Here is a 27,503-nt window from a genome sequence, read left to right as displayed (position 1 = left end):
CCCCTGGTTGATGAGATTTTGTGCAGAGGTAAGATCCCTAAAGTCATAGGGTTTCTGCGTTTGAGAGAATTAGGGCTTCCCGTTGCAACGTTGGAGTGCATTTTGGAATTGGAATATATAAGGAGAAGGGTAGTGGTGGAAGCGATGGTGAAAGAGGGAGTGATTGAAATTCTAATGGACTTGCAAAGAGAGGGGTGTAGTAAGTGTGAGTGTGATTTGGCGTTTGGGAATTTGATTACAGTGCTTGATTTTTAATGTAAAGGAGTACTTCAACTGGTCAAATTTGATTACAGTGCTTGATTTTCACCAGTAATGATCTCAAAGCAATAATGGTAATCTCAGATGTAATTTACTTAAAACCTTCAATATTAAGCTTACGCCACTAACAAATTTCTTATTTCTGAAATTTCATTTCTCCTAGAGGAAATTGCAGAGGGGCGTTTGAAGAGAGGGAAATGCTTTTAGGGAAATTACAGGTAATGATTGCAGTAGCAAAGAGGGAAATGGTTGGGCACAAGATACAAAACTGGATCGCGAAAATTCCCCCGATCAACCACGCCACTGTTATCTCAAGATAAAAACTCCGATGCATGAGAATCCAAGGATTCCAAGGTGGGCACCAAACAACGTGACTCTGATGCGTCTTTAGGTGCGTTGTCCAAAGCAGGGTCCAAGTCGGCTTCGAATTCTGCAAGCACCATTGAGACAACGTCGTGTGTACTGAACGATGGGTTTTGGAGAACCATGGGGCCACATGAAGTTGACGTTGCAGGCAAGAGGGGAAAAGTTTTGAATATTTGGTATTTCGTTGAATCCACGTAATCAAATAACACACATCAATACATTATCTGTGCAACATGTTAACTAAATTTAACGCCGTTTGAAAACACTTAACGGTTAGTGTAAAATTGGCTCATTTTTACAAAAAATATGACTCAATTAAGTCAGTTACAAAAGTGAGGACTCAACTGACATTACCATACAAAAATGAGGACCAACCGAAGGTTTAAACCTAAAAATATAATAAAAAAAACAAAGGAGATAACTCTCATTAAAAATACTTTTCTGGCAAATTAATAAGTTACATATACACCCCCCACGTGTTTATCAATAGGGCAAGGGATCTCTCATTTTTAAATTAGTAAATATAATTTTTTTTTTAGTTTAATATCAATCCCAAAATTTATCGGAATTATTCAGCGTTGTTGCCTCGTAATTTTTTTTTCATTGTTAAAAAAAGCTAATGTCTTTCTCCCATTAAATTGATGCCAATGTCATTTACAAAGAGACAACGTGGTTATGTAGATGACACGTGGCAATAAAAGATTAGTGTCATAACCCAACAATAACATTAATACATTGTCACCCACTAAACATCATCAACATTAATTTAATAAAATAAATATAAAGACTACATTAATTAAAAAAAATGAAAACTATATTAAATCATTTCAATGACTATGGGATAAAAAATGGTATTAAACCAGTGAATACAAAATTATTTAGTTTTGTGTCATATATAACTATTTTATCAGTACTAAAAGATTCTAGTTTACATATTTTTGGAAAATGAAAGAGATTCGAGATAGGTCTCCAATAAGATAAACAAAACATTTAGGACGATCCACGGCTCAGATTGGTGCGGCATACCTTCAACCTTATAGAGGTGCAGCAGGGTATCACCACCCATTAAGTATGAATATAGTTTACACATTGGCACGTCCAAACGTGAGAACCTCTTCGTACTTGCGAATGTTTCATTTGTACAATGTCAACCCGAACGTGATGGCTACCACCTATTCACCAAACCGTTTCTTTTTTTCCTCTTCTTCTTCTTATATATAAGAATTAGGAACGCAATGCAATGCATGCATAAGGAAACCTTAGTTTATAATTCTATATTATATGGTCACATTTTCTGATTTCCTGAGGCTGCAAATTGAACATCATCATGAACATGAAGAACCTGAACATCTCTTTGTGCGTGCTTCTCATAGCTCTTGTTCGCTTAGGGGGAAGTGCACCATCAAGCTTCAACTATGGTGATGCCCTTGACAAGAGTTTGATGTTCTTTGAAGCACAAAGATCTGGTAAGCTACCACTGCAGCAGCGAGTCAAGTGGCGTGGTGATTCTGGCCTCCAAGATGGTTTTCAGCAAGGAGTGAGTTACTATCCATAACTCAATGAGTTGTAAAGTATAATATTAAATTTGTTGAAAGTCTCTTGATTTGGTGGTCCAAATCTCATCTTACAGATCGATTTTATAGAATTGAGTTAAACTTGTTAGAAATTTCGCATCGACTAAAGATAAGGTCAATTTATAGTATATAAGTGGGTACAAACTTCACCTTACAAGGTTGAATTAGTTTTAAAGTCTACATCTTAACATTGTATTATTCTAGCAAAATTTGTCTGAAGATATTGTTCCACCACCACTTAGACTTAAGTCCACTCCTTAACAAAACTTAAAGTCCATTTTGTTGTGTTTTCATTTTTGTTGTTGCGTGATTATGCAGGTGGACCTGGTGGGAGGGTACTATGACGCAGGAGATCATGTGAAGTTTGGGTTGCCAATGGCCTACAGTGTCACAATGCTTGCATGGGGAGCCATCGAATTCAGCAAGGAAATTACGAACTTGAACCAAATGGGACATGCATTATGGGCAATTAAATGGGGAACTGATTACTTTGTCAAAGCACACACTCAACCCAATGTTCTTTGGGGACAGGTAAGAAAGTGCAACAGACAGGAACTGTGTTCTTTTGTTCGTTCACCAATTTTCATCTGCCTGAGTTAATGATTATAGTATTACATTTACACGCAAGTTTTCTGATTAAGACCTCATTAAGTTTGTCATCATTGTCTGACATCATTGCCATTATTGATCTTTATCACTCCACTTCAAATCTATAGATCATTTAGTTTAACAAACTATACTTTCTTGTGAGAAAGTCAGTGACACTTTAATTTTTACATTAGTTTCTTCATGTGACTTCTTCAAAAATTGAAGTATATAAGATGTTGATGTTGCTCTGTCGGGACAAATTTCAGGTGGGAGATGGAGTTTCTGATCATTACTGCTGGGAGCGTGCTGAAGACATGACTACATCAAGAGGTGCCTACAAAATTGATGAACAACACCCTGGCTCTGATCTGGCAGGTGAAACTGCAGCTGCATTGGCTGCTGCAGCTTTGGCTTTCAGGCCCTACAATTCTTCTTACTCTGGTCTTCTGCTAGTTCATGCAAAACAGGTGAGAATTTACACTGACTGGTTAAAAATCATTGATAGCACTTAAAAGCAACACGTGACATTGAAGGGCAATGAGTTTTGGTGTACTTTTAAAACAAATAAATATGTTTTTAGTTCTTAAATTTTAACTTTGTATAAGTGTTATTAAACCGTGTTCTAGGCTGACAACATTTGAATTAGAATGTACCAAATGGTATAAAATACTCAAGCTTCAACTCTAAATGCCACTTGACATCACAAAAAGACTATATTTATTCATTTTTAGAATTTAGGATCAAATTGTATTATATCAAAATTTAAGACAAAGACAAATTCGAATTTCATGTTCAAATTTAAAATTTAGACTCTAAAAACAAATTTAACCTGTAGAAAAACATCGACTACAAATCTCAAAACGCATGATATTTGATTCTCTTATTGATTAAGGCTAAGTAAGGCACATTTACAGAAAACCTCTTAATAGCTTACAGATAATGAAATGGATAACTTGTTATTGATAATGTTGAATCTGTCGCAGCTCTTCACATTCGCAGATAGGTTCAGAGGTCTCTATGATGACTCTATTTCAAGTGCTCAGCAATTCTATACTTCTTCCGGTTACTCAGTGAGTTAGCATTGCTCTGTTCTGCTTTTACTTTCATTAGTATCCATTATCAAATAAAAAGCCTGACTCTGCTGCTGCTGTGTAGGATGAATTATTATGGGCTGCCACGTGGCTACACCTGGCAACTGGAGATAAATACTACCTAAAGTATGTGGTGGACAATGGTGTATACATGGGTGGAACTGGCTGGGCAATGAAAGAGTTCTCTTGGGACAACAAATATGCTGGTGTGCAGATCCTCCTAACAAAGGTAATTATTTGTGAGCCCCTTAATTTAAATCAATTTCATGTTCTGAAAGTATAAATGCTATATTTGAAGATAATTTATTATAATATGATCTTTACAGAACTATACAGTATCATTTCATCAACTTACCTAATTTGCAGATATTACTGGAAGGGAAAGCTGGTCCTTATGCTGATACACTAAAGCAATACCAGGCCAAGGCAGATTATTTTTCGTGTGCCTGCTTGCAAAAGAATGATGGTTACAATGTCCAGAAAACACCAGGTTAGATGCTAATTTAGAAAATTAATTCTACAGCCTCTTATACTCTTTCTTCAAAAGAACATTCATGGAAAACTACAATCATTTCATTCTATTTCGGCTTATCAGGTGGCTTACTATATGTACGTGAATGGAACAACATGCAGTATGTTTCTTCTGCTTCATTCCTTTTAGCTGTTTACTCTAATTACCTCTCAGCAACAAAAGCAAATCTCAACTGCCCAGATGGACAAACTCAGCCTCAGGAGCTCCTCAACCTTGTTAAGTCTCAGGTATCTTTTGCAATCTGCACGAAAAATCTTTAGTTTGATGTTCTCTAATAAAAATTCTGCTTAGTCTCCGAATTCTGCATAATAGAAGTTTGTATAAAAGATTACTACTAGTCATTCCAGTGAAACTCCAATTTTAATTGAATAAAATGCATCTAATAAAAGTTTTGTTCATCATGATTTAATGCGTGGTTTAATTAGTAAACTGAAACTGTGAATTTTGATTGACACAGGCTGATTATATCCTTGGTAATAACCCAGCTGATATGAGCTACTTGGTTGGATATGAAACAAAATATCCTCTTCATGTTCACCACAGGGGCGCTTCCATTGCTTCAATCTTTTCTCTTCACAGTGAGGTTGGCTGCACTCAAGGATTTGAGCTGTGGTATAAGCGTGCTGAGTCAAATCCTAATGTCATCTTTGGTGCCCTCGTGGGTGGTCCAGATAAAAATGATGGCTTCTCTGATGACAGATCTAATTATGAACAAACTGAGCCTACACTTTCAGGTTCTGCTCCTCTTGTGGGCATCTTTGCTAAACTGCAGAGTTTGCATGGTAATGTAGGTGAAGGTGAGGCGTAATCTCCATCCCTCATACACTAATTTGCTCTGTTGTCTTTTTCTCTTCCAGTATGAATCCTCAATCACTTTTCTCTTGTCACAGGTTACAACCATAATGAATCACCAATGCCCCAACAAAAAACACAAAGTAAGTATCATAGAACTTGTTTAGTTCCACGCCCAGATGTGAGGGATAATCGCTATTCTAAACTACTATGCTATGTTGTCTTCCTCGTACAGTATGAACGCTCATCACTTTTCTCCTACATGTCACAGGTTACAACCAAGATGAATCACAAGTGCCCCGACAAAAAACACCGAGTGAGTACTATATTGTCTATAGAACTTGTTTGGTTCCACGTTCATTTATGATTTTTCATGTTTACTCAGAAGCTAATAGTTTTAGTTTTTACATTATGTAACATAATTGACATTATTTCTGGCTTTGGTTTCCCAATATGCATACAGTAAACTAAACTAGCAAAGTTGAGAAAAGAGTCTAAACCTTGTTTTAATTTAGAAAAGTTCTGCTCTGGCTCTCATTGCATCGCTAACTAACATCTTTTGGCTTGATAGGCAAATATACAGGGGAAAAAACGGCATCTAAAACATCAGAAGGTATCTAAATCTAATGATCGTTGTTTTCCAAATTTTACTTTTGCTATCACTGGCTAAAGAATGATAAGGTTGTGTTGCAGGCGCCCCGGTGCAATTTCTTCACTCAATAAGTAGCTCATGGACTGTTGGAGGTGCAACCTATTACCGTCACAGGGTGATAATCAAGAATACTTCTTCGAGGCCAATTTCAGATCTTAAGTTGGTAGTTAAGGACCTCACAGGCTCTTTATGGGGTCTCTCTTCAACAGAAGAAAAGGACACCTATGCACTTCCTCAATGGCAGAAGGTTTTGAATCCTGGCTCTGAGTGTATATTTGTATATGTTCAAGGCGGACCCCAGGCCAAAGTTTCCATTAAGAGCTTCCAATGATCTTTTTTGAGGCCATGTCGACCAAGGGAACACTTCTCCCACAAGTTTAATTTGACAGTTAAACTTCTGTTAATCCATGATTGTAATTTTGTATTATTAATTTATCAACCCAGTTCATACCTTACTGTCAACACTTAATTGTAATATCAGTTTCTGAAACCTCCTATTTGATCCTACAAACAATCAATCTATGAAAAGTTACCACCGAGTATAAAAAATTATATACGAGCTTGTATAATGAGCAAGAGCAATGGCTAGCTAAGGCACTCTCTGTAATGTCACAACTCCCAAGATTCTATCCACAGGATAGACGTCACACAGGAATACATTTTTATTGCAAGTTTATATTTCAATTCTCGTGAACATGTGATTTTTGCATTCATATTCATATGACCTGCATTTCTTAGCATAATGCCAAAAGAAAGGTTTAAAAGCCGTAAGGGAAAAACTCCAAAAATAAGCCTACAAATCGCAAAGCAAATGCTCAACTCTGAATCCTACAGTCTGAATGCAAAAAAAAATAAAAAATATCGCCAATGCCTATGCTAATTCCGGTGACACTAGCTTTTGTGGGGTAGCTGCCACTTAATGCTGGTCTTTGGGAATGTCAAGATCTTTAAATATTGGACTGTCAACTCCAACACCCATAGCATTCAGACCATTGTCAACATATAGAACAGTACCAGTGATAGCAGATGCCAAAGGTGATGCTAAGAAGGCAGCTGCGTTGCCCACCTCCTCTGTAAGAACAAAAAATTCAACTCAGTTGTGCAAATGGTCACAGATTGAAACTGGAAGCTTACATTACAAGGAATCATTCTGATGACTGTTACCTGCCGATAGTTCTTTCTGTAGAGGTGCATTGGCTAATGAATAATCAATCATCATATCAATGAATCCAATAGCCTTTGCAGCCCGACTTCTTAGTGGACCTAGGGACAAAAATACAGTGTCAACATGTTAATCACAAAAACTAAATTCAGTGAACATGTAAACAGACATTGAAGGAAATTTGTTAACTTATCAGAGATGGAATTATCTGCAGTGGGTGAGAGAACCATGAACTAGCAAAAAACAGGTAATCTAAATGGAACTACAAGGTTACTCTATTGCAGAAAAGACTTAATTCGTGTTGATTATGTAAAATACCACTCAACTATTTGGTATCATTTTGGTGGCAGTTAAGAACACAGTTGACTAGAGCCAGCATTCAATGCAACAGATCGTAAAACCATGGTGTGGAAATTCAAATCGAGTCCAAACATAGGTGCCCAAATGAATAGCTCATTTTTATTTACCAATACATAACAAAAGAGATGGTCTGGCATTTGTTTAACAAATTTAAGATACCCAACCAATGTAATTGATAGATTCTTGCACCCACATGGCATAAAAGAACAAACTTTTAGGACTATGCGCACTTGTGCAAAATGTCACAGACCAAGCAAGGCACACATCAGTCCCCACCAACGTCTTCCCCATTATGAAATCTTAGCAAGACAGAATGAAGACTCCCGAAATTGGAAAAGAGAGAGGTTACCAGCAGATATAGTATTGACTCTAATTTTGCGCTTTCTTCCTGCTTCAAAAGCAAGAACCTGAAAAGGTATGAAATATGATGTAAATAGAGAGAGAGAGAAAGAAGAAGCAACGAAGCACATCTGAGTCAGTCCATGAAACGGAGAATTTTGGGGGGAGGAAGCTCACTCTGGTATCACTCTCCAGTGCAGCTTTTGCAGAACTCATACCACCACCATATCTGTATCAGTATTTAGATCATGAATATTGCCAGTCTAAAATTATGAATCCAAGAATGATAAGTACTTTCTATGGCATAATCAACATACCCAGGAATGATCCTTTCAGAAGCAATGTATGTCAGAGAGATTGAAGAGCCACCTAAAATCAAACCATAAAAGTAAAAGTTAAAATGATATAGGTGAAAGTAGGAAGTAATACAATGCAAGCCATGTAAGAAAGGACACGTACCTGGGTTCAAAATTGGAAGAAAATGCTTTAGTAAAGAGACATAGGAGTAACTAGATGCAGATATTGCAGCAAGATATCCATTCCGAGATGTCTCCAACAATGGTTTTGTCACCTATATCAAAGCTAACTTCTTACTAAAGCCAGATGCTAAATGCTTGAGATGATTTTTTCTCTTTTTATTATTCTTATTATGTAAAACCAACATTAGTTTTCTTATATAAGTTGTAGCATGTAGCGTTTGATGTAGGAGAATTGTATTGAAAGTTCATATAGTGAAAATCAATGATGGCAAATGATGGTGCAATGTGTGAAACCAAGTGCAGGTATGATGTTTTCCTTAGTTTTAGGGGAGAAGACACTCGTTACACATTCACTTGTCATCTCTATCATGCTTTGTGTCGGAAGGGAATTATCACCTTCATGGATGATGGAGAACTCAAGCTTGGAGATCAGATTGGTTCAACACTTCTTAGAGCCATTGAAGAATCTAGCATCTCAATTGTTCTTTTATCAGAAAATTATTCAGATTCTTCATGGTGCCTTGATGAACATGTGAAGATCCTCGAGTGTAAGGAGTCAAAAAACCAGTTGGTTTGGCCAATCTTCTGCAAAGTGAATCCCTCAGATGTGAGACATCAGAACGGAAGTTATGGTGAAGCCATGACTAGACATGAAAAAAGGTTTGGAAAAGACTCAAAGAAGGTGCTCCAATGGAGGTCAACCTTGAATGTCATAGTCAATATGACAGGAGAGCATCTGAAATCTGAACAAGGGTAAGTAATACGACATGAAGTAGCCTTATTCTATTAAATGATTATGCAAAAAAGAAATATTTACTGATGAATGTATATATATATGGATGATTGTTCATGTTTTAGGAGAGATGAATCAAAGTTTATAGAAGAACTTGTTAGCAAGATTTTCATGAAAGTGTCTCCTAAATATTTGTCAAGTGATGAGCATATAGTAGGACGAGAGTATCGAGTTGAAGAACTGAAATCACTTCTAAACCTTGAGTCTCTTAATATCACATTGTTAGGGATTCATGGAACAGGTGGAATTGGCAAAACCACACTTGTTAAATCTTTGTATGACTCCATTTACCAGAATTTGAGGTTTCATGTTTTCTTTTCAATGTTAGAGAAAACTCAAATCAAATTAAGGGTATAGAATTTCTGCAACAAAGGCTTCTATCAGAGATCCTTGAGGACAGTAAAATTCAGCTGGCAAGTAAAGCAGAAGGAACCAACAGAATAAAACACAGTCTACACTCAAAGAGTTCTCATATTTCTCGACAATGTTGATGACATTGAACAGTTAAACAATTTGGCAGGAAAAAGATTTTGGTATGGTGAGCGGAGCAGAATCATTGTAACAACAAGATAAACATTTACTTGATGTTGGTGGGATCAATATGAAGTGAAAATGCTAAACAACCAAGAGTCTCTGGAACTCTTTTTTCAAAGTGCCTTTGGAAACAGTTGTCTTGAAACAAACTATGAAGATCTGACAAATCGTGCAATAGGCTGTTGCAAAGGCCTCCCACTGAACTTAAAAGTTTTGGGCTCTCATATGATTGGAAAATATTTTGGTGGATGGAAGAATGCATTAGATAGATATGGAAAGAGCCCACATTGAGATGTTCAAAAAGTTCTCAGAATAAGCTATGATAGTTTGCCCTTCAATGAGAAAAACATTTTTCTCGACATTGCATGCTTCTTCAAAGGGCAAAATCAGAATATGTAAATAGAGTATTGGATGCATGTGACTTCAACTCAGGAGATGGCATTGATACATTAGTTAATAAATCTTTATTAACTGTTGACAGCCAAAACAAATGTTTGGAGATGCATGACCTGATACAAGACATGGGTAAAGAGATTGTCAAAGAGGAAGCATGGGCTGAAATTGGTGAATGCAGCAGATTGTGGTTTCACGAAGATGTTCTTCAAGTACTTGTTGATGATATGATAAGTGATAGTTGCCAACTTTGTTTCTTGTGACAACATAATTAATGTCACTTGTGTACTGATACTGTATTTGAGAAGATGAAGAATCTTAGAATTCTCATTGTTCGTAATATGAGCTTTTCACATGAGTCTAGTTGTCTCCCAAATAACGTAAGGCTACTTGATTGCAAGAATTACCCTTCACAATCCTTCCCTTCAGAATTTTATTCCAGAAAAATTGGGGCATTCAATTTAAGTAGAAGTGCTGTGATCGCACTGGAAGAACCATTTAAGCTTATTAACGTATCTATTGTACCTCTGGTCCGTTGGCAAGTGAGTGCACGAGGATATCTATGCTGCCATAGTCTTCCTTAACAGAGTCAGCAACTTCCTGAAAAGTATAGCAATAAATAACCGATATATTACAGCTCACAAATTATGTCAGGCAGGAATCAGGACAGCTTGAGGCACAGTTCACAATATTATCCAAAAATACCACTAGGCTTAAATATTTCATTGAATGCCAGGGTTCTTCAACTCCCCATAAGAAAAATATCATATGCTTAACTAGCCAAATGAAAAGACATCGGCAAAGAATCATCTCCTTAATGTAGAATAAAAAGTGATGTAGCTTTAGCTTAAGACATTTTGTAATACGATATCCAGAGCATATGATGTAAGAATAGTAGTTGAATGACCTATGCAAAATTCGTACTCAAAAATAAAGGGCAACAGGTCGTCATAACTGCTATTTGTACACAGTCACACAAGGCATGAAACATATTGATTCAAAAGTAATAATCTTATATCAAATATGTCAAACTCTAGTTTTTAAATACTGCTTAAGATGTATAAGAAAATCATTTGTTCACATTTACAAGAGAGGAAAGAAGAAAAACAACCAAAAAGTGTAAGGGTAAATTAAAATACATTCTTAGTTTAGCATTTTCTGTCATAGAGATGAAAACAAAGAAAAAATGACTTTAAGCTTCTATTAAGAGGCGTGTTCTTCTTGACTAAAGATGTCAAACACGCTAGAGCATGTGACACCAGATTAGTAAAGGCTACAAAAGTCTACTGAAATCAATTTTAAGCATAAAAATAAGCAATCATAATTTTCAGCCTTAAATTCCAGTTTTTTTCCCATAAGTATATCATTCAACAATTTTATCCAAGATGGCAACAATAAGACCGTTTTAACCATGTAAAATCTAGTGTATACCTGAACGGTCCATTTACTGGATCCTGCATACCGCTTGTTTGTTTTTATCTACAAAAATTTCCAAAAAAAAAACAAAGAAAGCATGAGGATATAAATTCTGACATGAAAAACAAGGAAAAAAACTAGGCCTTTCTTTTTTACATCTTCTGGCACTTCATCAGGATTGTCAAAAACTGCATCCAATGGATAAACTTTGGTAATCTCCATCATTGATCCATCTGGTAATCTGGAAAACATAGTTTTGTATTAGCAGAGCATTGCATAGTCTAACAGACAAAATCAGTAACAGTATTGAAAGTCTTACATGCGTGACCCATCAAACTTTCCACGCCGTAGGCTGGACTCAAAAATATTCAGAGCCTGTAGAAATTATTTACAGTCAGTAAATGTATGAACATAATTGAACTGGTGGAAAACATATGCACTAGAGGGGAGGAGGTGTTGTTCCAAAAGTCAGCAGACAGAACCTAGTGAATTTGTATAACAACTAATAAGTAACCACCTTTTTATACAAAAAAAACAAATAGCTTACAGGAACCCATGTGCCGACGAGAATTTCAGCTCCTGCTGCAGCAAGAGATTTTGCAATTGCCCATCCATATCCATTGTCATCAGCAACACCAGCAATAAAAGCCCTTTTACCTACGCATATATTGCTATTTTCAGTAAAGCTATAATAACTTTCACACGCCATGACAGAAATATCCATATATATATATATAGATAGATAGATAGATAGATAATCATTCAAATTACAAAATTGCATAAGAAAACTCACTTTTGCTTAAACTATCAACAAAAAACTAATAAATCTGAATATTAGATGCTATTCACGTAACGAACAATTATATAAATGGCCTGGTTAAAACGGCAAACTTTCAATAGATTTTTACAGCCAAGTAACCACCATCTCTTGAGTGGCTGCGAGGAAACAGGTTATGCTTTACATTAATCAGAGGCTCATTATTATACCTTGAAATAATTGTAGTAAATATGGAATAAGAAGGTTAAATAATCAGAAATTTAAATTTAACATGTTGCCTAAACTCTAGTTAAACATCATCGAGACATGTAAATAAAAATTAATATTAACAAAGAGCATCAGAGAAACTGAACGATACCTTTCAGATTAATTGGCAATCCTGAGACAGCACTTTCTGCACTAGACTCAGATGTAGCCTTTGTGACACTTTTGACAGATTTTATGGACGATGAAGTGAAGCCCCTCTGGAAAGGTTGCACTGATGCAACATTACATGCACTTGCAAGTTTATTCCATGATCCAATCTTGGACTTACCACCAAGAACCACAGCACTTGCATCTGCAGTCTTCTGTGATGAAGGAATGCATGACCTTGACATTGCAAATTGCAAACCAGAGAATGATGTGGTGGCCATCTTCAATGTGTGCAGTATGGCAGAAGGGGCCCTAAATCTACATAAGAAAACAAACATCAATGCCTTAAAAATCACTTCTAGACTAGACTTAACTGATTTCTTATTCTTGGGATCTTGTATTTAAACGTTAAATGTGACATAGTGAAACAGTACGTTATAGTCATCAATAGCTTGATTACAGAATAAACTTTAGACAATTCAGAATGTCCACATGATTATTATTGAGTTAAAGTCGTCATAAAATCCAAAATTTTCACGTTTGAACTGAATCTATCATATAAAGAGTAGGTATCATTTAAGATTAAATTAATATCAAAGTATGAAAGTAGTCAACAATAAATATACAAAATAATATTCTATAGACCTCCATAACTTCTCTGAATTCTTCGTAGCTGAAAAATCCCCTTCATATATTTTAACAAGCACGAAAACACAAATCCAACAAATCAACGTCATCTCCAACAAGAGGACAAAACATTATAAATCATATGAAACCAGCGGCTTCAAAAGGGACGTGGACATTAAAAGACTTAGCAAGTACTTAAAAGTCCAAAAAGAATAAATAATAACAAATTATTTCAACCAACTTATTCAAATTATTTTCAAAACATGACTTACGACTACTAAATCCCTTTACTGGGACACTCACACAGAACCAGCAATCTGACATTCTCGAACAATTATACAATTAAAAAAGGAGAACCACAGGGGAAATACACAAATCCTGAGGTGTTTACCTATCTATCAGTCATTTAGTCAAATCACATCTAAAATCTCCAGTTTTCACAAAAATGGTTACTGAACCGTGAGAACAAAAAGCTAAGCCCAGCACACAATGCAGAAAAATGCACCCAGAATCCGCAAAAAGAACAAAACTTTAGCTCATATTCTGCCGATCAAAAAAAACCCAGCAACATTCTTAAGCGTAGTAACTGAATCTGCACTTCTCACTAAAACCCCACAAACGTTTTACCACGAAAGTCGAGTGATTTAGCAAACAGATGCCATAAAGGCCTGAAGGGGAAGGTGGGGTTTACCTGATATGTAATAAAAGAGCCAATGTGAGGAATGGAAATGAGTACAGACAGTGTTATAGAAAGAGACGAGTTTGGGGTTTAGATGATGAGAAAAATGAGTAGAGACGAGTTGAATTTGGGACTTTGGAATTGTCGAAAGCACATCACAAAGTGGCGAGTCTCTCTCACACACCCAGTATTATTGCTAGTTATCTGGTGATTTTTTTGGTAAAAATATTCTTACTGGTATTTGTCTCTAATTTTACTCCCTCTGAAATTTTGAATGTAAAATTCCTCAAATTCAACTAACTTAGTGAGTCTGGGAATTAAAGGGACCTTATAAATATTTGTTTTATATTTTCTTTTACCTTAAAAACTAAGCTCTTTATACTCTTGGAGATAAAATAATGATTGTCCTATGTTGATGTCATGTACTATGTGGGTATTATTTAAAAAAAATAACTTTATATTCATTATAAATGTCAAATATTACTTTTTACTTTATAAACATTCCTTTTAACGAATATTAATTTTATATTTATATTTGTGTACATATTTGATTAGATCATGGGTGCTTTAAGTGATAATTATTGACAATAAAAAGAGTTTAGATTATAATATGTAATTAATTTAATCATTGCTTTATCATGACGAAAATAAATGAATAATATGTATTGGAGTATACATATTTGTTGGTAATTTAATTTGTAGATATAAAAAAAAGACTTCATTGATTTTATTTTGTTTTAGGTTTAATAAGTTTTAACTTCTTAAATTTTAAAATTTTCAATTGTGCTTTATTAAATTTTCATGATCTCTGAAGTATTAAAAATTAAATTTTTAAGTTGATCTATGATATTTGATATTTTTGTTAATTTAGTGACGTAAGTGATATATTGTTTCGTCACATTTCTGACACATAATTTTATAATTTAATTATTATTAATGTGATAATTTTTATTTTTAATTTTAACTATTATAATTTCTCCTTTACTTACAATCTAACATTAACAAATCATCATTTTCATTATCAATCTCTTTATCATTAAAATCCTTGACCACCTTGGTGGCAAAAAATCTAACATGTAAGTTTTCAAAAAGGTTAAAAACCTTCAACAACATATTTTTGTGAGGGTTAATCAATGTAGGATTTTCATGGGTGCGGTCGGAAACTAACCAAATATACTATAAATTTTGTGGCATCCCATGTAATCAAAGTGTTCATCCACCAAAACTTGTCGTTTGATAGATTAATGAGGTGAAGTTGAAGTTGAGGTTCACATAAAAAAATATCACCAAATTATCGTTAGAGAATACGTTGTCATATAAATTTAAGAAATGTAAGGAGATTGAAAAAATTATACAATTACGTAAACAAGACAATACAATATAATAGTCACATCATCTAATTAACTCTCAGACCATCCACGTGACATAAAAAAAATTATAAAATTACATAAACAAAATAATACAAGAAAACATTCACGTTATCTAATTAACTCTCAAACCACCCACATAACATGAAAATTAAAGTGCAAAAATTCAATTGAAAAATATATTTAAAAAAAATACTCAATAAACTATAAAAGTTGAATAAGAAATTAATTAAATGTTTTCGCTTTTAATATAGACTTCAAGCTTAATTAAAGAGACAATCATTAATAACCATGTGATTTTTTTAGTTAAATATATCAAGTACTAAATACATAAAATTCGTTAGCTTTGTTTGTGAATCCTTTCTATTATTAAAAAATTTGCCTTTTTATTTTATTTTGTAAGGGTTAATTATTAATGTGTTGTTTCAATGCATAAATTCGAATGTATTGTTGTAATTCAATTATCAACAAATATTTTCAATGGTACTGTATATGTACTATTTAAGGCCATTTTTCAACCAAATATGTTTTTACACCTTCACAAAAAATAATATGTATACAAATCAAAATCATTGTATATATTACAATTAAATTTATATTATAATCGCAACCAAACCAACATTTATATTACAAACTAATATTCGTTTTATATCATGATACAAAAGTGTCAATATTGTGCTAGAACCTATATGTAATATGTAAACAAAATATCTCTAATGGTGTAAATTCATACTAACTATAAGTTAAGAAAGATCGTAATACAATGTTAACATTAATAACAAAAGGCAAGTTGATGTATTGCATTTTCATTGGACAGAGGACCTTGTTTTTTCCACTAAGAAAAATAAAAAATAATTAATTGTATGGGAGACAAAGTAGAAATGCATACGTATATATTAAACACAGACACACATTCAAAGTATGCAAACATATATATGTTTTTGAAAGTTGTAGTCTCAAAATTACGAGTTACACTCATCAAAAAAGTCGAACGTCTTAAAATAATACAACATGATCAATACTATTTTTGTTCTTCTCAAACATCAATGATATTCTTTTCTCACAAATATAAGGTTGGAGATTGCCTAAGACTACAATAATTTAATGTTTTCCTTAGGATTATTGTTGTCAACATTTTTCTTAAAAAATGACTTGTTTAAACAAGAAAACGGTTATCTAAAATCCCTTTGTAGTTGTTGTGACTTTACAAGCCTTTTATCTTTGGTCATTGTCTAATTACATTGAATCACATAGATACATTACATGATATTTATGCAACATTAAACACACGCGACTTTCTTATGTAATTTTTCTTATACATGATTAAGGGTAGCGAAATGGGTAGGGTATGACTGATTAGTCCGTCAATCTATCTCGTGTAATAATTTTTGTACATTTTAATAAAAATTATTCAATAAATATTTAAAAATTTGCTATCAAATTTAATTATCTATACTTTGTTTCTTTCTTATGTGTTGCAATAATTGAAATGACTTTCGTCATAGGTATAAAATTATTGAAATGTTTATATTGTTGTAAAGCGTTTTGATGTTGACATATTACAATATTATCTTAAAGAGACACGGAGAGTCGACACTAACATTGATATATATCATTAATGTTTAGCTTATCAATTCTTTGACGAAATATGATTATTATCTACTTAAACATTATCCAACAAATAATATAAATAAACCATTTTATGTATTTTTAAGGCACTACACTACACACACCTAGCCTAAACTCACACATAGCGAACTACACAAAACAGTTGCATTTGAAAAGACTTGATGATCATAAATATATATTTTACTCCTTTTTATTAAAACAAAATAAAAACTAGATAAAAGAAGATCCATTAAACTTTAATGAGATACAAGTGCACCAATCACAAACCAAGGACAAATGCATTGATTATATTGTACCAAGTTCGTTTTCTCCTAAAGAACTTGTGCAACATTCTCGCAATTCACAATTCAATCAGACACAAAGATAACAAAAACACAAAAAACCATTTCTGTATTTTTATTGTAGTTGGTGGGCAAATAAATGCAACATACAATATTTATTGTCATGCGTTAACAGTCATCTCAAATCCATATTAATGTCAGAATCAACTGACAAACCTAATCAAATCCTATTCCTGTTGATTTTAAGTCTATGATAACTTATCAAGTTGAATCCCTTGAATATTCAAGAGGTAACCATGCATTAAATTCAAAATTTTACTATTACTGATGAATGAAGTTATATTCTTGTAAACAAACATTCAATTTTGAGTATAGATTCTAAAGATATTTCCCAACACCTCAATAATAACAAATCAAGTTTGGGAACAATCCACATTAAACACTAAACATGGTTTAAAAAACATATATCATTATTAACACAAAATTACAAAAGAGTTTTGTGTTTTACAACTGATCTTAACAAATGAGAATATCTCTCAATGGTGGAAAACTTAAGGTTTTACAAATTGAAGAAATGGAAACCAAAGAGAATATGCAAACTATATCCCATTGTTCTTGACGGTTGCTCGATTTTCTATTTGCGTCCCCTTTCACTTCAACACCTCTAATTTGTAGCTCTAATTCCTCATAAACCCCAAAAAAGGGAAACCATCATGGATGGAGATCGAAGATAATGAATGAGCTTTCCAACACCCCAAACAACTCTTAAGGAACTTTCTCAGTTGCCCTAGGTCGAGAGTGAACTGAGCACCATACCAGCACCGCTCAATGTCATGTCAGTTAAAACATGAAAGTGATTATCTGTCTAGTGCTAGCGGTGCAAGACCAGGTGGCGCCCAACGCCACTATTGTGTTGCTCAGCACTAGAATCCTCTACAACACTGATTGCTTTCTAATTTTGCAGAGTTGGGCACAAGTTTGGTGTCATTGAGCTGAACATTTACTTTAAAATGATCATTTATTGTCGAAAACGTGCTTCGTCAAGTTTTTCCTCCACTTAATTATTTCTCATTCATTAATTTTACATTCATAAACAAATCTATTAAAGATAAAACAAACATAAAACTACTAAAATACAAAACAATACAAGATACTCTTAACTTAATATAAAACTTAATATAAAACAAGATTAAAGCTAATAAATAATTGATTTATTAACGAAAATAAATACACAATAGCTAGAAATGTACATTGTCATAAACTCTTTTACCACACAATTCTACATTGTCCATATAACTAATATAAAAATAATTGATATAAAATTTATTTTTTCTATTTAACCCTTTTATTTTATAAAAAATAATGATGAGTTACTTATATCCTTATAATTTATTTTGTATACATTAAATTTAAATGTTTATAAAATAATTTATTTTGTAATATGACATAGACTTTTTATGACAAAACTTATAAAATACGAGTGATATTATAAAAAATATTAATTACAACATATTAAATTTACATTACCATTAAAAATAAATTAATTCTGTTGTTATTTTCCGCCAGACTTATAGTTCGTACACAGTATTTTTATTTATAATATATTACTATATACTGGTATAATCATTCTACACTCATATAATGATGAATATAAATGTATTTAAAAGATCATTTTAATTTTAACATTATTTTGTAAATAAAATCAAGTATTATGAAAAATAAAATAATAGTATGCTAAAAAAATTAGAATAACATTATCAAAATATAAAAGAGAAAAAGTAAAAAAAAAAAAGAAATTAAAATAAGATGATATAACATTTGAAGAGATTTAAGACAATTATTACAGATCAGTAATAACAGAAAAAATGAATAATGGTTATTCTTTTTATATTACATATGATTTAAATATACTGTGATTATTAATTTAAAAGATATAAAACTTATTTTATTATTTTTATCTTTAGAGAATAAGTCATTGCTTCTAATACATCCAGAGAGTTGCTTTGTTACTATTTAATGTTATAATATCATATCATACTTAATATAGTTATAAGTAGAATATGATACATTTTAAAAAAATGTTAGTATTATAAGTAAATTATTGAATAAAAAAGTAAAAATATATGTTTAGATTATTTTTATTAAAGTATAAATATATTACTTAATTAAATTATTTTGTATAACTTCTTAAACTCAACAATAATGTAGTAAGATATTAAGAAATAAGATTTTTATTAAATATATTGCGTTGATATTTTTTTTTATAACTTATGATTTTTTGTTTCATGTATTTTCGCACAACATTGCTCGGTTATTTTGAAAATAAAGTTAATTGATGGAGAAGGAAATTAGATGGTTCAAATTGATGTTAATATAGAAGTATGAAAAAAAATAATTCAAACACAAGCATCATATTTGTTTCTATTAAATTTTATATAACTTTTTAAAATTAAAATATGATTTGTGTCGTATATATTTAATTCTATCAAGAAAATAATTTATATTCATTTTTAAAAAAAATCTAAATGTAACATTATTTTATTTTATTTGGAGGAACATTGTGTATATATATAGAGAAATATGAAAATATCTAAGTTGAAGGACATATTTTTAGTTATAATGAATTTTTTTAACTATTTTTCTTTTACGAGAGGATCTCTAAATATTTTTCTTATTTTTTGATTTATAATTTTGAATACATTTAGATTTAACTGAAACTTTGTTTTATAAATAATTTGAATTTCGAACAATTAATATTATAAATAAATACTATGATGAAAATATTTACTTTTTAAGAACTTTGATTGTATAATGTTCATGTTTAACAAATATTTATGTATTAAGTTTCTTTTTTTTAACAAAGATTAATCATAAATTTTTTTATTTTAATTGCATATATTATTATTTGGAAAGAAAAATATCTAAGCCCATGAAAGCATTAGTCAACAAAGGCACAGTAGCATTGTTGCAAGGCCCAAAACCCTAACCCCTCACCAAAGCGTAGTATATAAATATAGCAGCCGTATCTTCTCAGACACACTCTGTTGTTCCCAAAACCCTAATCTTTCGGACGGTAGGGTTTTGCAGAGCCTCTTTCTCCTTTCGCAGCTTCTTCCTCTTAACCTGTGAAACTTTGCTTTTCCCTTCCTTTAATCTGAAATGGGCAAGTCTAGCAAGAAATCAGCTGTTAAGGTTTGTGTTTAGTTATTTCTTGTTTTAATCTTTATATGAATTTCATTTTTCATTGTACTTTTTTGTTTATCTATTCTTTCTTAGCTAACTTTTCTTTGTTCTTTGGCTGTTGTTTTGTTTTCTTGAAGGTTGATGCCGCTCCAGCTGTTGTTCCGCCATCCAAATCGGCGAAGAAGGGTATGTTTTAGTTCTCTATTTTTGTTTTAACTTTGTCTCATGTGTTTTTCTTTGTGTTTTTATAATATTGTTTTATTATTTGTTTATACATCATATTATCCATATCATGTTTTTGTTAATCAGTTTTACTTAATGGCATGCTTTTACGTTTGGTTTGGATCTTGTTTTATAATGGGGTGGAACCAAAATTGCTTTGAAATTCTTCAGCTTGAATTGAAATAATAAGTTTGGTTGATTTTGTTACTCATGGTTGCTATTTTGTGGAATATAGTTCAAGCTTGAACTGAGATGATTAACTATTTCATTAGTCTTATTTTGTTTTGTGCTTTTGAAGGGAATTTTTACAAGTATTACTGTGGACTAATTAACAGACCACACAAACTCAGTAATTTAGATTGGGAGCTTCTTTTTGATATTTTGTATTTTGACTTGTTCTTTTTCGTAACTATTTCTGTCGTGCAGGAGGGAAGAGACAAGCTGAAGAAGAAAGTGAGAAGCAAGTGATTGCAAAAAAACAAAAGATAGAGGAGGTTGCTCAGAAACAAAAGAAGGAAGCAAAGCTGCAGAAGAAGGAAAGCAGTTCTGATGATTCTTCATCAGATTCTGAAGATGAGGTATTGCACACGTCTATTCATGGTTTCATGCATTAGTAGGTCTAACTTTCATGTGATTGTTATCGTTTCTCACTATTTTTTATTGTTATTTGGTCCAGAAACCTGCTGTTAAACCTGCTGCTCTTTCAAAAAAGGTACCCGCTAAAAATGGTGCTTTAAAAGCCCCTGCAAAGAAAGGAAAGCCGGTTTCCAGTTCTTCTGAATCATCTGAAGACGATTCTTCAGAATCTGAGGATGAGGTATTGTGCCTAACTATTTATTGTTGAATTTCTAGAGGAAATTTGAACAAGCTGTCAACACAGTCGTAATTTGTTGTTTCAATTACTTTATGCTTTTATTTTGTTTCACTCAGAAACCTGTGCCAAAAGCTGTTGTACCTGCACAAAAGGCTCCTGCTAAAAATGGTGCCCCAGCAAAGAAAGGCAAGCCCGCTAGCAGCTCCAGTTCTTCTGAGGATTCTGAAGATGACTCGTCTGAAGAGGAGGTATTGTGCACAACTATTTATGATTAAATTACTAAAATTGCATAAATTTTACGTCAGTTGAAATATCACTCATATTTGTATTTTTATGGGCTTTGTCATCTTTTTTCTTTTTGGTTTCAGAAACCTGCTGCCAAGAATGGCTCTGTAACTGCCTCTGCAAAGAAAGGCAAGCCAGCTGCAGCTGCAAGCTCTTCTGATTTATCTGAGGAATCCTCTGACGAGGATGATGTGAGTAACACGTTTCATCATGTCTCAACTGGAGAAAACCAACTCAGTATTTGGGATTTTTGTTTGTTGAAATATTTACGGTTCCTCTTTTTTCCATATTGTTTTAAGGTTCCAAAAACTAAGGCGGTCCCTGCTGCAGCAAAGAATATAACTTCTTCTAACAAGAAAACTCAGCCTAGTGGAAGTTCTGATTCTGATAGCAGCTCTGATGAGGACGATGTAAGTTTTATACTCAGTGGGACATCACCAAATTGTTGTATATTTTATCTGGAATTAAAATAAGAAATTATATCAAGTAGATTGTTCAGTGTGTTTCTGTTTGGACAATCTTTATTTCGCCAATATATGTGGGAACATTGTGCAATAATTTTCTGTTTTTTGTCTCGTGGTTTACTTGATAATATTAGAAAAAGAAAATATCTACAACTACAAAGCTGCCTGCTTCATCAGTTGCTCCAGTTAAGAAAGTGGTAAGCTCAGACGATGATTCAAGTGAAGACTCTGATGAAGACGATGTAAGTTGTGGGTGATTGGATGCAATTGATAACTGAGCTTATTTTACTCTTATAAATTTGTTATTGGGCGTTATGTTCTGTTCTTATAATTGTTAATATACAGGATGTCAAGCCCTCTGCAACTGCTGTGTCAAAGCCTGCTGTGTCAAAGAAGAAAGTTGATAGTTCTGATTCTGATGATAGCAGCTCTGATGAAGACAATGTAAATTTACTAATTTTATTTATCTTTTAATAGTGCTTTTTGGTTCATGTTCTGGAAGTCAAATGATTAGTTGTTTGTGATTGTTTTTATCAAGTAAATCAGATATTGAACTTAAACAAACCCAATGTCTCTGTGTTTCCAGATGAAGGCTGCCAAAAAGGTTTCCAATGCCAAGTCAGTGCCTGTGTCTAAGCAGCCTGTTAAGACCTCAAGTACTAGTGATTCAGATGAAGAGGTATTTTATTTAAATCTTCTCCGTTGGTTTTGGTTTTATAGTTTTTAATTAAATTCATCTTTTCTGATATTTTGGTGAAATTTATTGAACTTTTGCAGGATTCTTCTGAAAGTGACTCTGAAGAGGAAAAGGTTGGTTTAAATTTGGTTTTATTTTATGCATATTCCGCATTGTGAAGCTTTGTGTATTTGGTGTTCACTCGTCAATTTGAATTCATAAATTTTTTGCAGAAAACTGCAAAACCTGCTAATCTTAGCAAGAAACAAGCTGCTGTAGTGAAGACCCCTAAAAAAGGTTCTACTGAAAGTTCATCAGAGAGTGATTCTTCAGATGACGAGGTATTTACACTTGTGCACATGCGTTTAATTATCTTTATTCTGAATATTTGACAGTATCTTAGCTCAATCTGCAACATTTGTATGTTGAAAATGCAACACGGCTATTTTTGTCTCTATTATTTTTTTTTGTCATTCATGATCAGACATGTTTATGTATTTTATCTACAGGGGAAGAAGATGGATATAGACGAAGAAGATAGTTCTGATGAAAGTGAAAAGCCACAGAAGGTACAAGTCCCTTCTTGATCTACAAATGGATTAGTTCTGGTTTGGTACTTGTTATATTTTAATGTTGCTTGCATTCTTATTTATTGCACCAATGCTGGATGCTTCGAAACAATGAAAAGAGTAATATTTACTCGCAAAACTATTCAATATTAGAATTTTTTATGGTAAATTGAGATTGATTGTTTAAAAGTCGAGGTTTGATTTTTTTCCCTTTTTCTTCGAAGGCTGTGAAAAATGTGAAAGAAAGCAGTGACAGTTCAGAGGAAGAAAGTGAGGACGAACCCTCCAAAACACCGCAAAAAAGAGTAAGCAACGTCAATTCAATTGCCAATGTTATGTTTCTGAAGTTAATTTGTTCCATCTTTTGATTTCCTGTTGTAATATTTGCTTTCTTCTTGCAAAACAGGCTAGGGATGTGGAGATGTTAGATACTGTTTCATCCGGAAAGAAAACTGTATTTAATCTTAATCTTTTTCTGTATTCTTTCTTGCTTTGAATGCTAGTTATGTGATGTTATATGTGGCAATTTTGCAGCCCAATACTCCAATTACACCAAATGCAGAAAGCGGTGCTTCAAATACTCTTTTTGTTGGGAACCTAGCATACAGTGTTACCCGAGCTGATGTGTATGTGCTCTTTTTCATCCGATACTTATTGTTGACTATTCTTGCCTTATTCATTTATTTAACTAGTAATATGGTGTTTTGTATTGTGCAGGGAAAATTTCTTCCAGGATTGTGGAGAAGTTGTTGATGTTCGTCTTGCAACAGATGAAGAAGGAAGGTTTAAAGGATTTGGACATGTTGAGTTCGCAACAGTTGAAGCTGCCCAGAAAGTGAGTTTTTGATACCTTATGATCTATAACATTTATTCCGTGTAAAGTTTTTATAACAGGAATTTTTTGTTTTTTTTTTCTAACTTTGGAAGTTATAAGGTGGGGGATTTTTATTGTGTTATTTACCTCGTCTTAAAAAGTAAAGCTATCAGGGATTATTAGCGTTGAAGGGGCAATTTATTGTGTTGTGGTATAATGTTTTTTGTGCAGGTTTAGTTCTATCAATATTGTTCCCTTTTTGTCTATTGTGTTCTTTGAATTGAGTATATGCATATCTAAATTATTTAGCTGATAATCTATTAATTACTTATTCTTAGGCTCTTGAGTTGAATGGAGAAGAATTATTGAATCGTCCACTGCGGCTGGATTCAGCCAAGTCCCGGGACAGGGGTGCTTATACTCCCAATAGCAAGTAATTCTTGTTTTGATGTTTTTATTATTTTGTTTTAAGCATCTCATGTAACATCACTTAGCCGTTTCTCTTATTTCCATCAATAACTGTAGCAATTGGAAAGACTCATCTCAGAGAAGTGGAAGAGGCCAGTCTCTTACCCTTTATGTAAGGGGTTTTGATAAAACAATTGGGGAAGATGCGGTAATTATATATCTAATTCAGTACCCGTTGGCTATATTTTATCGCTATTATAGTTGTATATAATATCTTGACTTTATTTTAGATAAGAGCTAGTTTGGAGGAACATTTTGGTTCTTGTGGAGATATTACAAGGGTGTCAATTCCGAAAGATTACGATACTGGTGCTGTCAAGGGGTATGTTATCTGTGGCTTCTATTTTCTATTCTCATTCTGTTATTTCAATATGATGTGATTTGAAAGCTAGACTTTATTTTTTTAACTTCCATGTTAGTCATATTCGTCTGCTGGGATTCTTTCCTGAATGATCGTCAGAAATGCTCTTGTACCTACATGTTACTATATTTACAATTTGGCTTTTATAATATTTACAGGTTTGCTTACATGGACTTTGGTGATGCTGATAGCATAAGCAAAGCTCTAGAACTCCATGAAACTGACCTTGGTGGTTATACCCTCACAGTTGATGAAGCCAAGCCTAGGGAGCCTAGGGATAATCAAGCCTCTGGGGGAAGAGGCGGTGGTGGAAGAGGTGGTGGTGGTAGGTTTGGTGGAAGAGGTGGCAGTGGAGGTAGATTTGGAGGCAGTGGTGGAGGTAGATTTGGAGGCAGTGGTGGTGGCCGGTTTGGTGGAAGTGGAAGAGGTGGTGGTGGTAGATTTGGTGGAAGAGGCGGTGGTGGAAGAGGTCGTGGACCTCCAAATAGATCCATGGCGGAAGGCACAGGTATTTTCTTGTTTTGTTAAGATTTACCTTCTTTTAGTTGACATGGGTAATTGCTGCATAAAAATGTTTTACTGATGCACGTCTGATTCACTATTTTCATGATTGATTATGCAGGAAAAAAGACCAAGTTTGCCGATGAAGACTAGAGGGGCCGAGTCTTTCTTGCAGATACTGAATTAGTATTTGTATTGTTCACCTTCCATTAGGATTTTTGTCACCTCAGTTTTGGTATTTGTTAGTAGTATGAATTCTTAGTATTTTTGGTTGTATTTGGAAATTTTGAGATTTGATACATTGGGCTTTTATGCATTATTATATTACAGTAATTGTAGCTCTTCGGCATTGCCGATTATTTTAAGTCAAACTAAATATAGATATATATATATATATATTCATGCTTCCTATCTTTGGTTAAAACCTTTCACCATATTTTAAACTTGTCTTTATTATATATAATTCTTCAAACACTCGTTAACACCGGTTTCTACTTTCGAGAAGTTAACCAATCTTTTTTTGTACAAATCAATTTCGAATGTTTAAAAATTAAAGTGTTTTTGGGTCAAAACATCATACACTACAATTTGAGTACAAAAAACACTCCTTGTTTTATGGGAAATCACTTTCAGAAGTTTGATATGGAGTGTTTAAAAGATTAAAGTGGTTTCTGGTCAAAATTTTCATACACAAGATATGATAAAAATATTTATGCCCATAGATGTAGTTGGATAAAATCTATGGATACACTAAATAGGTATTGCAGGTATTATTATCAATTTAAAATTATAATTTTATCCTGAATTTTATTAAGTTATCTTCTGCCCTCACTTTTTTACTCCTTCAGTGCTATTTTTTACATCACACTTATTCTAAGTTGATCATAATAAAACTATCAACAAAATTCTTTTAAATTTATAATAATATTACATGCGTAATTGATCATAATAGAATTTGAATTTAGTTTTTTTGTTACAATTTTATTTAAATATCACTTTAAAACTTCAGTCTTTTTTAAAAATTTAAAAATATTTTTTGAATGTTAAAGGTGGAACAAATTTTTTATTCCAACACAACGCATTACCTAATCACATTAAACATCATTTTTAAACTTTGCACCTTACTATACAACTAACATTGAAAAATGGTAAGTGACTATTAAGGTACGCCTGAGCTCAAAATGCATTATCCATTGATTCCTTTGGTGTGCACTATTTCTACAAGAAAACCGAATCTATTTCGAAATCTCTTTCAAATACATTGTTAAAAATATTATTGAACAAAGATTTATTATAACAAACTACTATCACTGAAAATTGATTGAAGTAAAGATATTAAAATACAAATCAATAAATCTCACAAACTACTTGAAAGTATTAAAATAGAAATTATGTTTGTACATGATAAATTCTTTTAAAAATTGTTAAATGAAAAATTATTGTCAATCTTAAAGGGATAACCACAAATAACCGAAGCACAAATGTATATGAAAAAGATGCACATTGCAATTTTGATGCATGCCTATAGAAGTGGGGTTTAAACTTTTCAAACCATACAAGAAAATCAAACCATGAGAAAAAAACAAGACTCTTATATACTTTTTTTTTTCTCTTTAATAATTATCTTATTCTTACCCGAATATTAAACATAGACTTATTTATAGGTGAATATCTTAACAGTTTTAATTGTTTATTTTGTCTTTTGTTTATTTTGTCTTAAATAAAGTGAGAGTGACTCTTTATAAAGTGAATATTTTTTTAAAATATTAATTACATTTATAAGATTAATAAGTTGATTGTGATAATACTGAAAAATATAATAACAATACAATAAATAATAACAAAATGATAAATAATAATTAACTTTAGTCACGATATTTAAATATAATATGTATAAGTTTGAACTTCTTCGATTTAAAAATCTTATTGAACTACTCTTTAATAAATATGCTTATTAAATTGAATATAAATAATTTTTTTATTTAAAATAATATTTAAGTCTTTATTTTCTATGAGATGATAATAAAACAAATTTCACCGAAAAAAAATTGTAAACTGGTAAAAGAAGAAAATGTTCTTAAAATATACTTTTTAAATAATAA

General features: G+C 32.6%; 3 protein-coding genes and 1 long non-coding RNA gene across 4 annotated transcripts; 2 read left to right on the top strand and 2 right to left on the bottom strand.

The window, feature by feature from the left end:
* Nucleotides 1–1,902: 1,902 nt before the first annotated feature.
* Nucleotides 1,903–6,405, top strand: LOC108340341 (endoglucanase 5). The gene is made up of 12 exons (XM_017577642.2): nt 1,903–2,161; nt 2,517–2,729; nt 3,053–3,253; nt 3,770–3,856; nt 3,942–4,106; nt 4,244–4,367; nt 4,473–4,636; nt 4,867–5,206; nt 5,300–5,344; nt 5,473–5,517; nt 5,773–5,814; nt 5,895–6,405. Exons 1-12 carry the CDS (start codon nt 1,952–1,954, stop codon nt 6,182–6,184), a joined length of 1,926 nt encoding a protein of 641 aa, XP_017433131.1. The 5' UTR covers nt 1,903–1,951; the 3' UTR covers nt 6,185–6,405.
* LOC128196516 (uncharacterized) lies at nt 2,744–4,509 on the bottom strand. The gene is made up of 3 exons (XR_008248886.1): nt 4,233–4,509; nt 3,721–4,097; nt 2,744–3,232 (listed from the first exon to the last, which is right to left on the bottom strand). It is a non-coding gene; the product is annotated as an uncharacterized LOC128196516 (long non-coding RNA).
* Nucleotides 6,406–6,457: 52 nt separating the features above from the next.
* On the bottom strand, nt 6,458–13,956 carry LOC108340338 (enoyl-[acyl-carrier-protein] reductase [NADH], chloroplastic). The gene is made up of 13 exons (XM_017577638.2): nt 13,780–13,956; nt 12,466–12,779; nt 11,877–11,986; nt 11,649–11,704; nt 11,486–11,570; nt 11,345–11,392; nt 10,439–10,513; nt 8,174–8,285; nt 8,032–8,083; nt 7,892–7,943; nt 7,725–7,782; nt 7,018–7,116; nt 6,458–6,924 (listed from the first exon to the last, which is right to left on the bottom strand). The coding sequence occupies exons 2-13, from the start codon at nt 12,740–12,742 to the stop codon at nt 6,770–6,772; spliced, it is 1,179 nt and encodes a 392-aa protein (XP_017433127.1). The 5' UTR covers nt 12,743–12,779; nt 13,780–13,956; the 3' UTR covers nt 6,458–6,769.
* Nucleotides 13,957–20,065: 6,109 nt separating this feature from the next.
* On the top strand, nt 20,066–25,810 carry LOC108340642 (nucleolin 1). Its single transcript, XM_017578146.2, has 22 exons — nt 20,066–20,236; nt 20,365–20,413; nt 20,876–21,027; nt 21,126–21,266; nt 21,380–21,511; nt 21,632–21,739; nt 21,848–21,958; nt 22,147–22,254; nt 22,358–22,456; nt 22,599–22,691; nt 22,790–22,822; nt 22,922–23,029; nt 23,198–23,257; nt 23,482–23,562; nt 23,664–23,711; nt 23,792–23,883; nt 23,975–24,092; nt 24,410–24,504; nt 24,597–24,687; nt 24,770–24,861; nt 25,059–25,408; nt 25,523–25,810. The coding sequence occupies exons 1-22, from the start codon at nt 20,204–20,206 to the stop codon at nt 25,552–25,554; spliced, it is 2,226 nt and encodes a 741-aa protein (XP_017433635.2). The 5' UTR covers nt 20,066–20,203; the 3' UTR covers nt 25,555–25,810.
* Nucleotides 25,811–27,503: the final 1,693 nt, after the last annotated feature.

Source organism: Vigna angularis, chromosome 5 (genome assembly GCF_016808095.1).
Source record: "Vigna angularis cultivar LongXiaoDou No.4 chromosome 5, ASM1680809v1, whole genome shotgun sequence".
NCBI lineage: Eukaryota > Viridiplantae > Streptophyta > Magnoliopsida > Fabales > Fabaceae > Vigna > Vigna angularis.
The sequence above is the reverse complement of the archived record's forward strand: the minus strand, read 5'-3'. Positions and strand labels throughout refer to the sequence as shown.

What these genes read in the sequence shown, in the direction of transcription:
- LOC108340338 (XM_017577638.2), bottom strand. Translation starts at nt 12,742, where the DNA reads ATGGCCACCACATCATTCTCTGGTTTGCAATTTGCAATGTCAAGGTCA. An exon ending in TCTTCCAATTTTGAACCCAG is followed by an intron (nt 8,084 to 8,173) that starts GTACGTGTCCTT and finishes GTTTGATTTTAG; the next exon opens with GTGGCTCTTCAATCTCTCTG. An exon ending in TCTGAAAGGATCATTCCTGG is followed by an intron (nt 7,944 to 8,031) that starts GTATGTTGATTA and finishes ATACTGATACAG; the next exon opens with ATATGGTGGTGGTATGAGTT.
- LOC108340341 (XM_017577642.2), top strand. Translation starts at nt 1,952, where the DNA reads ATGAACATGAAGAACCTGAACATCTCTTTGTGCGTGCTTCTCATAGCT. An exon ending in TGCAGATCCTCCTAACAAAG is followed by an intron (nt 4,107 to 4,243) that starts GTAATTATTTGT and finishes CCTAATTTGCAG; the next exon opens with ATATTACTGGAAGGGAAAGC. An exon ending in GGCATCTAAAACATCAGAAG is followed by an intron (nt 5,815 to 5,894) that starts GTATCTAAATCT and finishes GTTGTGTTGCAG; the next exon opens with GCGCCCCGGTGCAATTTCTT.
- LOC108340642 (XM_017578146.2), top strand. Translation starts at nt 20,204, where the DNA reads ATGGGCAAGTCTAGCAAGAAATCAGCTGTTAAG. An exon ending in GCAGCTCTGATGAGGACGAT is followed by an intron (nt 21,959 to 22,146) that starts GTAAGTTTTATA and finishes TGATAATATTAG; the next exon opens with AAAAAGAAAATATCTACAAC. An exon ending in GTGACTCTGAAGAGGAAAAG is followed by an intron (nt 22,823 to 22,921) that starts GTTGGTTTAAAT and finishes AATTTTTTGCAG; the next exon opens with AAAACTGCAAAACCTGCTAA.